The following is an 11,208-nucleotide window of genomic DNA, read 5'->3' as shown; positions in this document are numbered from 1 at the left end:
GAGAAGGGGAGGTCAGAGAACAGACCTCCCCCTTGCTTCCTGCAGATGACCTTTAAGGCTGCTACCCCTCCCCCACGAGCCCCTGCTCCAATGTACAAAGGACATTTATTGCAGAAATATCAACCTTTGGAGACTTTCAAAGCCAAGCATTAGGGTCTTTCCTGAAGGATCTGCTGGGTTGATGGGGATCTGGGAAGGAAGGGGCCAAGAAGGGCTCCTGGAACTGGCTGCTGTGTAGGAGGGAGTGTGCGCTAGAGCCCAACCAGAGGGAGGACAGCTCGAAGAAGACGCTCTTGACTCTTCCCTCCCACAGAGGATGGGTAAGGACAACACTGGGCAGGGGTGGTGGATAAACAGTAGATCAGGCCATGCTGAAGGATTTGGGGAGAGGACCTGAGCTCAGGTCTACCCCCTGACCTGTGTTATTTTCCCTTGGACATACACACATTAATGATGCTAGGGGCACAATATCCCTACATGTTCCCCTGGTGCTGCCCTTTTTCCCACAGGTGTCAGTGGAAGTAGGGTCACCTTAGATAGATGCTGATAAAAATGCCAAGCCCAGGCCCCTCAGACGCACACATCAAAATGTATGTGTGGTATTTGAGGGCAGGATCACAAGGACAGGCTTTTTCCCTGGACACGGAGGCTTGATGCTCCACTGCTCTCTGAAGAATACAGCTTTGAAACAAAACAGACACATCAAACCCAAACAAATACAAAACCTATCACTAATGGGAGAGAGGTAACAGCGGGAGGAGGGTTCAGAGCTGTCAGACAAAGCTGGGGAGACAGACATGCTGTCTTCCAGCTCCAGCTCTGCCACCAACTGCTCTCACCCTCTGGCTGGCTCAGAGCAGCCGCTCCCTGGGGTAGGTGAGCAATGGACCAGGCTTTGGAACAGCGGGGTTGACAGCAGGAGGGTGCTGAGGTGAGAAAAGCTGCACAGCGATCCCAGTCCCACACCCAGCCCACTCACCAAGGCAGCTTCACAAAAGACACCAGGCTTTATACACAGACACGGTTATACACAGCAGCAGTGATGGGAACCTTTCACATGGCCTGTGGTGATGAGCTGCACTGTCACTGCAGCCACAGACACACAATGACACAAAGACATGTAGCCACCATTCCCAGCTGGGCACACAGACAAGAACATACACCCAAGCCAGGCACACACCTGTGATCCCAGCACTTGGGAAGCAGAGGCAGGAGGATCATTGTGAGTTTGAGGCCAGTTTGAGATGCACAGTGAGTTCAAGACCAGCCTAAACTACACAGCAAGACTCTGTTTCAAAAAAACAAATACACACACCCAACTTCACATACATAATTGTACCTGAGGACATGGTGACACACATAGTTGTATAGGTAGGCAGACACAGCCAAAATACATTGCTGTACATGATTCCAAAAGTACGTAATTCCCCTACACAGCTGTACACTATGGCCAAATAGCCATAGTGGTATCTACATATGGACACACAGCCACACATAAACAGCTAGATATATAGTCATGCCCCCACATTCAGAGTTGTGATCATGGACACACACCTGTACAGACCCATAGATTTATCCATGGATACACAATAAAACATATGTCTTTACACTTGAACACATGACTGTGTACACAGCCACAGGTAACTACATACAGATAAAGCCCCAGACATGCTTCCAGACAGCCAGTCTCACACATCCCTAGCACGCAACCCATACCGTTAAACACACAAAACACAGCAGTATATGCAATAGCCATGCAGCTATCTATACATATGTAGCCATGCCCAGCTAAAAACATATTTTTTTTGTGTGTGTTGTACTGAAGATTGAAATAGAGCTTATGCACTAAGCTACATCACTGACCCTTTTAAAAAATTTTTGTTTTGAGACAAGGTTTTACTAAGTTGCTAAGTTGCCCAAACTGGGCCTGAACTTATAATCCTCCTGACTCAGCCTCTCACAGTGATATATTACAGGCAGGAGCCACCATGCCTGGTCACAATCACCTCTTGATGCTCACCTGGGTACGCTCACCCAAGAACACCATGAGCAGCTCTGTCTGTACGTATATATACACACCCAGCTATGAAGGCACTGGCCAGCACAGCAGGGTGTCTTCACCTGAAGCAGAGGTCCCAGCATGAGCACAGGCACACTTGAACCACAGATACATAAACGCATCCTTGGAAGCAGACAAAGGCAAGCTGTGAGCTCTCCACTTCTGAGCCCTGGAGGGCACTCTGTGCTTAGCTGTCACACTCCTTGCTGTTTCTCACCAGACTAGGGGAGCCCCAAAGGTCACTGCATTGTAGGGTGGTTGTCCACTGGGGTCATAAAGCAGGGCTTCAAATGTTCCCTCTCCCCTCACTCCAGGGATCCTTCTTTTCCTTGTGCTTAGGAGGCTCCTACCCATTCCCAGCCTAGCTGCACAGTGCTCCCCAGTGTTGAACAAATAAACACACAACCCAAATCAAGATGAAACAAGAAAATCATTTGTTTTATTCTGGATTCTGGAAGCTCCAATGTGAGTCTGAAAAAAGATGACAGGGGTGGCAGTCCAAGGGGTGATGTAAATAGTCCTTGGCATCTTTGGCCTTGGAGGCCAAAAGGGCTTAGCTACAGACCTAGGGTGGGAGAGGTCAGACCCCCAGTGACCCCCAGATCAGTCTGGAGAAGGAACGGAGAAAACGGGCTGGAGAGCTTGCTCAGTTCCTTAGCAACTGTATCACAGGAGGTTGCAGGTCACAGAATACTCCTCACCCTTCTCAGGGGAACTGAGGTCCTGAAGTGGCTCCTAGAGGTTTGTCCTCAGGTTCCAGCCGTGACTCTCCCAAGGGCCCCTCTCCCTCCAGGTCTAGCTCCTCAAAGGATGAGCCACTGGCGCCTGACTCGCTGTAACTGTGCTCGCTGCGGTGATCACCATCATCCCAGCCTCGGCTGCTCACCCCAGGGGACAGAGTGGTGGCTGACGTATCCCGACTGCCAGGGCTCACCTCCAGGCTTACAGAACTGGTGTCACTCATTGTGTCAGCTCCTGTGGCCAGGACAAGGGAGCACAAGTTAGTCAGGACCGCTGCACCCCACCAACACCAACATGGTCTCATCTTCCAGAGCAGGGACTCTACCACCAGCTCAACACCTGAGCATACACAGCCTGCTCATGAATAATATACCCACCATGGCTCAGGAGACCCATTCCAGCTGCCCTCTGCCCTGACTGGGGCTGCACTGACAGGGATGAAGGAGAGAGCAGGGAGGGAGGAAGAATGGGAGAGGGAGCAGCTGGCTATGTACTCCCTTCCTTACCCTTTATTAGCCTCAGCTCCCTGCACTCTCACGAAGCCTGCTATCCCCTCTCCCAATCCATTAAGGGCTACTCAGCCCCAGGGTGAGAAGCTGAGGGTAGAACAAAGAGACTGGAAGTGTCCCCTCCATCCCTCATTTCAGGCTTAAAAAGAGGTTTGTCCAAGACTAGGTGCAAGAACCCAAGAATGGACCAGGAGGCCTCTCCAGCTCCCACCCCCACAAGCTTCTCTAAGAAGCAGCTATATCCAAGAAGTCAGCTGGCCCCTGACCCTGGCCATCCTGAGTCTCCACTTAAGGAGGGGTCTGAGGCACAAAGGTGGAGAAGTCTTAGCAAACACTCAACCAGTCACAAGAAAGGTGGGTTCTGGGATAGAGCATTTTAAAGACCTTCGCCCTATGCCTGGGTCAACCTAGAGAAACTATTATCCACTTCAACAAGCCCCTCCCCAGCCACTGTTTTTTCCTGTACTACATGGCAGAAAAAAGGGACCTGGTGGCTGGGGAGCCCCAAAACAGTGGTGGCCCAGGCCCTTCCCTAACCTGTTTCTTTAACCCAGTAAATGCTCTAAGCAAGTGGCCCTTCATCTTCCCTATCTAGGGGCAACCTCTCCATTCATCTCCCCGAATCAGAGGTACTGAATATAGCTGGAAGGTAGCAAGGAAGAACAAAGAGCTCAGGCCCACAATGTGCCACCCTTCCTGTGGCATATCATGCAAGGTGAGGGGTGGGCTGATTTTCCCAGATCCTGTTTCCATGGTGATACAGGCCAAAGCCAGATATATCTGGGGACTGCTTTGCATTTGGACTTGCCTGGAGCTGTCTCTGAATCTCAGCTGAGGCCTATATTAAAAATGAGGGGCCAGGGATTTAGCTCAGTGGTTCCGCCACCTGCTTTGCAAGCACAAGGTCCTGAGTTCGATCCCTGGTTCAAAAAAAAACAAGAAGATTTGGGGCCTGCTTCCCCAATCTACTTGGCGTCAGAAGATGTTCTCTTGGTCCTCACTGGCAGAGTGAGGTGAATCCTGAAAGTGCCAGCCTGCTAGTCAGGGCCCTGTAGCTGGTGGGGCTCCAGGCATGGCTTCTGCATAGAGGCATGCTAACAGAGTAGAGTAGAAGCCTGGGCTGAGCTCCTGGGGCAGGGCTCCAGCCTCTCACTCACTCTAAATTAAATGATCAGTGTCCCAGAGGTTACAGACCTAGTCACAAGGAGGGAAGTGGTTTTTTTCCTGGACCCATTACTGCCAAATTCTGTCTGCCACCCATCCAGTGACTCTAGAGACCTCTGCTTCCAGCCTGATGCTTCCCTTACTACTCCTTGGCTAGAAGTAATCAAAGGAAGGAGCCCAAGGGTGCCTCCTTCATCCCAGGGCTCAGCATGCTGGGAGGAAAACAGCTCCTGGGAATATACAAACAGTTGTGATGAAGGAGCTAAAGGCAGGGGAGTGGCATCCCTATAGACCCACCAAAATACACACAGGAGAAGGTCCTCATCCCCTGAGCCTTAACCCTAAGGAGAAGATACCAGGCAAGGCAAGGAAGCACCTAAATCCCCAGGGCTGCTGGCCAGGGGATGTGAAGCTGCCACTTTCACCCCAGTTCCTCCCCCTCTGCCCACAGCCAGTGCAAAGAGATCAAATATTCATCGCCTCTCTGGAGCTAAATAATACATCAATGTAATAACAGGCACAAAGCAGCTAATCACCCCCTTTCACCTTCTAGCCCAAGCCACAGCTCAGTGGGGAGGCAGGCAGGGACAGGCCAAGCCTTGGGTGGCCATGCATCCACCACGCACTGCTAAGTGGCATGCACCTGGCAGCAGATGCCCACAGTCCACCACAGGGTGTCAGGACAGGCCTTATCAGGGGTGGGCAGATCTTCAGCCCCACACTAGGGATTGGGTGGGCAGGCTGGTAGGGAGGACAGGCCGAGGAACTGGAGGGTGTGGGAGCTGCAGCTGCAGCCAGCACTAGCAGGTGCCAGGCAGTCCTTCAACACTTCTAGCAGGCTGTGTTTGGGAGGGAAGGAAACAGTGGGTGGGTCAAAGAGAGTAGGCAGGCAGCAGAGGGAGGTCAGAGGAAGGTCAAAGTACTCCTCCTTCCTGTCCTGGGGGCTGCCTGGGTCTGTTGACCTTGTGTCATGTCCTGTGCCCAAAGTAGGAGCACTGAAAGAATATCTGCCAGGCACTACTAGACAGAAGGGAGCAGTACCCCATGGAGGTAATTAAAGTAGCAGATGAAGTTAACTCTGCTGGACACAGGCCCCAAGGGAGCAGAGATTGCCTCTCACTACCCTTCTTCCACCAGCCAACACATGTCTCTCTAGGGTGACCTTGGCTGTTGAAGACTGGATGGACAGAAAGTCTCCTAGAGAAGGAGAGTAAAAGGGACAGTCCTTCCCCTCACAGCTCTCTGTACCACTCTTAGAAATCATGCCCTTCCAGATTCACAAAGGTTCCATCCAGAGCAGTGAAGGATTTGTGCCCCTGGAACCACTTGTGAATGTTATCAGTTGGCCCCTCTGCCTCTGGGAACAGCCTGAGGTCACAAGAAGTTATGGCTGGAGGTGAGCTGGGAGCAGGTAAGTAGCCTCCTAGCCTTGTCCTGGGGCATTGTGGCTGCCAGCAGGTTCATGGGCTGTCCTTGGTAGCAGAGGCAGGGAAAAAGCAGTCAGTGCTGGTGGGGTCCCACAGTGAGGGATAGGAGAATGCTTTGTTCCTCTCCTTATCTTCAAGATCCTGTGCCAATATTACTTTCTGATGAGCCCCACGCAAGTGACTCCTTTCCTGAGCAGCTTCAGCCCCCTCCCATGAGTATCCAATTGGCTGTGATCTGTTTCCAAGGGTAATCCTGATACATCTGGTGGGAATCCAAATGGGGGCTTTATGTGTTGCCAAGGGGAATGTGAGTGAAACCATACCTGTGAGAACCACATTTCTGAGAAGAGACAACTCTGCATATATGTCCTGGGATAGGAATGTCTCCTTCCTCCCTCTGCCAAGTATGCCTGACACCCACAGTGCCAACACATAGAGAAGCCTCCTCAACCATTCCCTTGGATATCCAGAAGAGGGCCCTACCCTCATGACCCCATTCTATACCTGCATCATCCACTTGGGTATCACTGGCCTCCACAAGACCCCGGCATTTCCGCTCTGTCTCCTTCACTTCTGGCACATAGAAGTCTCCCTGCCGTGCCAGTGGGCACATGAAATGGATCTGGTCTTGCTGGTAGATCTCTAGCCGAGGGTGGGCACACAGCTTCCGCTCCTAGCCAGAGAGTTAGAAAAAGTGGAATAAGTCCTACAGGGCCCGCAACCCATTTGTCCCTAGGTGGCTCCAGGAACTGTCTATTCTCTGTTCTTTACCAAGGGGCTGGCTGTGCCTCTCATCCCAGTCTCTTCAAAGTTTAAAACCCCTACTGAAGGAGGCAATTGCAGATCTCCCTAAGAACAGGGCCCTGGGTCCAAGGATTTAGCTCAGTAGTGTCGCTGCCTGCCCCAAAAGCACAAGGTCCCAAGTTCAATCCCTGGTACCAAGAAAAAATAAAAAGAACAGGGCCCTATAGTCTAAGGTATAGTGGTCGAAGGACCCAGGAATCCTTAACAACATTTTAGAATAGTAGCTAAAAGAGCCCACAAGTCTAGCACTGCTGATTCTACATTGTGTCTGGGACTAAAAAGCTGGTCTAGAGCTATGAAGCTTAGCACATCTAGACCATCCAGGACGGGGATTCCATGAACCCCTAAGCCACGCACATCAAGGTCTAACCTGTTAAGACTTTCCAACCCCAAATTACCTCCTGGCCCTGACAACTTCTTTACCCTGGACAATGCCAACTAAACCAGAAATATTAGTTGAGGCCAGTACCTCTGATTCTGGGGCTTCCAGCCTCTGCCAACAGACACATTACCACAGACCCTGCTTCTGCTCCCATTCCCCTGCTAAATCTATGTCCCTTGCTAGGACCTCTGAGACTATCAAATGCAGTTCCCATACTTTCTCCTGGGCCCAGGGGCTCAGATGAGGGGGCAGAGGCTAAGCTGGAGGGGCAGGCATGACATGTAGGTCTAGCACTGGATATTACCCATTGGACTAAAATACCAGCTTTTGGTGCCCCAAGTTCTGAAGGCATTTCACTCCCCTGTGCCTGGACACAGGCCCCAATGTTCCCTGTCCCTGAGTGGGTGGAAGTGGACAGACACATGCCACAGCTTCCCTAAGGCCAGAAGGAACAATGAGAACTAGGGTCAAGTGTCTCTTGCTCCAGAGCCTACCCCTCCTTTCCTATGATAGAGCACAATTACCTACCAAGATGACTGTGAGGCCCCTGCCCTCACCTTCACAACACTGCTATTTATAGCACCCGACTGCTCTCACCACGAACTCTGAAATGAGCCTTCCACTTAACAGTAATGAGAGACTTATCGCCTGGCTTGGATAAGCCACTCCAGGACTCCACTTGCTGCCTGCCTGGCCAAGCAGAGGGTTGAAGAACCTCTTCCAATTAATGTCAGGAAAGGGGGTAATATAAATGAACCTAGTGAGGGACAAGAAAAAGAGGAAGAACCCTGAAAGGCAAATCAAGCTAAGACCCTCAGTACCAGCTAGAGGGAGGATACACCCAGGAAGCCATATAACCTGGCCCAGGGCAGCTACAGCTTAGCCTCCAATGCCATGGGTGACCCAGGAAAAGCCTATGCATTCAGCCACAGAGGGCAACATCCTGGACCCAATGCTTCCAAAGTCAGTGAAGGAAAGTCATTAGTTTTCATAGCTGGAGTCCATTTCTGCCAACCTGGTTGTTCTAGCTCCCCCCACACCAGCTCCAAGTCCATGCCCCAATTCCTGCTGTCTCTAAACACATTTTGACTGTTTTTGATGGCTGCATTGCTTCTCCACCCACACATATGCCCAACACAGGCTTGGTTCTTTGGAGACTTACAAAAACCGTACCAGGAAGCAGGAGTTACCAAGTTCGGTGGCCCTCCAATGATAGCTCTTAGGGGTGGGCATATGTCAAACCTGAGCCCTACTCAGTAAACTGGGCCAGGTTACCAAGGCCAGGGACAAGGAATCTCTCTGAAGAAGACCCTCAACTCCTCTGGCAGTTAGAGGGAAGAAAAGGATTCCCAAACCCAGTAAAGGCATTGCCTTCACCAGCATCCTCATGATCTGGGCATCTAAAGGATGTAAAGTACAGCAGATGAATGGTCACCAGCCATTTTAAGAGCTATTGACAACTGGCTTTTGGGGATTCTCTCAGAAATTAAAGCCTGTGCCCACCCAGAGATTCCAGGGACAATAGGGACCCTATTCTAGTGCCACTAACACTCAGACCACAGCCCTAACTTCCATTCTGGAGGAGCTTGGTAGTAATAGAGACGATAAGAGGAAGTAGTGCTCTTTCCACCCTCTCTTCTAGACTGGGCATTAGGGTGGAAAGCACCAGGCATATACCCTGTGCCACCTGCTCTTCCAGCCCCCCTCGTTGGCAGGCAGGAGGCAGCTCTGCGGCTGCTCTGCACATCTGCCTCCTCCAGAGAGCCCAGCTCTGAAGCTGCCTAGCTATGGACAGCCCTGTTGCCATGGAAACTGCATCCTCCATCCTTGCCATCGCCTTCATCTCAAAGCCATCGGGAAGAACAGAGGAACAGAGGTTATACAGGATGAAGAGAAAACTGTGCCCTGACTACAGGACCCTTCCTTCTCTGTACATCCCTGCCTCCCCATCAGCCTCCTGGGAAGAAGCAGCTGCCCAGATCTGCCTCAGACCCAAAACCAACCTGGTCTCAGCCCTGATACCTGCGGACCCGTAGCTGTCCCTAATAGGGGGAAGCTCAAAGCTAATTAAAATCCCATTGACTGTGTAACCCCAAATCATTATAACACATGCCAGATCCTGTCAAAATGCAGACTCTGGGGCAGAGGAAAAGGGGAATGAGGAAGGCACTGTGTTGAACATCCAATCTCAGCCCACAGGCAAGTAAAGGGCTTACAGTGGCTCTTGCAGTTCTTCCTGGGAGATTCCTCTTCCCTCCATGCTCTGCTCACTGAGCAGGATTGCGTCTAATGGGGGCTGGAGATGAAGAACAAGGGGGCAGGACTGGCCATACGCTCTGTCTCTGGGAGATCAGGCAGAGAGGACAAGCCCTTTCCTTCCCAGCCAGGTGCAGCCTCTGGGGGAAGAAAGGGAGGCTTTCAGGTCCTCATTGCACAACAGGAGCTATGGCCCAGGCAATGTATCAATGAGGCGGTAAGCATGGAAAAATCATTGGAGGAAGGCAAGGCCAGATGCCTCTTCCTCAGCTAGCCCCAGGGAGCCCTTCAAGAGTAGATTCCAATGGCCAAGGACACCAGCTCAATGCCACACTGGGCTGGTTCTGCTGGATAAAGGAGCCTGGTTAGGCCTTTAGTACTGCTAGTTCTGACACACTCCCTTGCACCACCCAGACAGCCAGAAGCATGTGAAAACTAACAAGGCAGGGAGGCCACTGGTAACCTGACAAGCCCACCATCCAGGGTGCAGTTATGCATATGACTCCCATGGACCATCAGACCCTCTCTGAGGGGGAGAGATGACCTTGACTATCATCATTTTATGTTTTGCTCTCAGAATATCAGCCTGTGCCCTGGCTTCAGCTAAAGGTATGGAGTGGGTGAAAGACAGAAGAGGTTAGGCCCACACTGGAGGCTAAGAATAGATTCCACTCCCAGGCTGCCCAAGGGCTGGATTTGCTCAGAGGGTAGATGGCAAATGCCCAAAAGGAGGACATGGGTGTGCCCAAGGATGGGCACACATCTCCTACACAAACTCTTGGCCCAAAAAAGGGTGAGATCTGCTTGATACATCCCTATTCCATCATAGTCCTTTACCTCCTGTCTCATGGGGATGAAAGACCCTGGGTCTTCTCTGCTCACCCTTTGCTACCCACCCCTCTGGGCCACACTGGAGAGCCAGGCAGACATAGAACCAGCAAGCAGCTGTTGCATCCCAGCCAAGGTGGTGGCATCTCTCTGGGTGAAGTGATGCATGCTCATTTTTAATTACACAGACACCAGTGTGCACCCGCTTACACCCAGCATTCCCTGAACTGGGGGCTCAGACCCAGGAAGCCCGACAAGCAGCTGGTTGGCATCGCATGTGCAGTGCTGAAGGGGCAAAGCATAGCAGGGAGGCTGTAGATTGAATGTAGCAAGTTGTTATTATTCTACCCAGGAACTTCCATCAACTTCCATCTCTCTGGCTCCCTCTCATTTCTACCAGGACTCCCAATTGCCTCTGGCTGGGAACATAAATCTGTCTGAGAAATGCTGGGCGTGGGCATGGAGGACACTCCAATGCCTGCAAAAGGGTCAGTGAGTGCCCTCCCCTGCTCCTTTCTCTAGTAGCATGAAGGCCCATAACTCTGAAAAATGACATGAAAAGGAGACAAGGAGAGAGAAAGACTGCTAGGGAGGGGACAGAGAGGACAGGAAGTGTCAAAGAAAGCCCCAGGAAGAAGCGTAGGCCTTGAATTAGCTACTGACAAATAAGTGGCTTCCCTCTGTGCCTCAACTTCTCCAATAAAAGGAGAAAAAAGGATGATCTGGGAACTGGAAAAAATGACTAAAAATAGCATTATTTAAAGACAAGATAACTGTATATTTGGAAAAACCAAAATCAATGATGGAACTGCCATAAACATTAAGTTACCATTAATTAAAGCACAGCACATATTTTCTGGGCACCAGTCAGCAAATTAGAAACTGTAACAGAAGCAAGAGATCAAGGGTCAGGTCTAGCCCAGGTCTAGTCTAGAAGCCCCCTAAATGGCAAGGGATGGTGAAAGAACCAGGCAGGCAGGGCTAGACCTGCACAAGAGCTTGGGGAAGACTGCAGAAGGGGAAGTGTGAGTGAACGCG

General features: G+C 51.2%; 1 protein-coding gene across 6 annotated transcripts in view; it reads right to left on the bottom strand.

The window, feature by feature from the left end:
* Window positions 1–2,470: 2,470 nt before the first annotated feature.
* Tex264 (testis expressed 264, ER-phagy receptor) overlaps window positions 2,471–11,208 on the bottom strand; it is a 30,303-nt gene continuing 21,565 nt past the window's right edge. For all 6 annotated transcript variants that reach the window (XM_010625385.3, XM_010625380.3, XM_010625383.3 and 3 more), the window contains 2 exons: window positions 6,405–6,573; window positions 2,471–3,034 (listed from right to left, as the gene is read on the bottom strand). In XM_010625385.3, coding sequence (XP_010623687.1) covers window positions 2,766–3,034; window positions 6,405–6,573 — 438 coding nt within the window. In that variant the 3' untranslated portion in view covers window positions 2,471–2,765. The remainder of the gene's footprint in view (window positions 3,035–6,404; window positions 6,574–11,208) is intronic.

This window comes from Fukomys damarensis, unplaced genomic scaffold (assembly GCF_012274545.1).
Source record: "Fukomys damarensis isolate Sample0158 unplaced genomic scaffold, DMR_v1.0_HiC HiC_scaffold_37, whole genome shotgun sequence".
NCBI lineage: Eukaryota > Metazoa > Chordata > Mammalia > Rodentia > Bathyergidae > Fukomys > Fukomys damarensis.
This window is presented reverse-complemented; position numbering and strand designations above follow the sequence as displayed.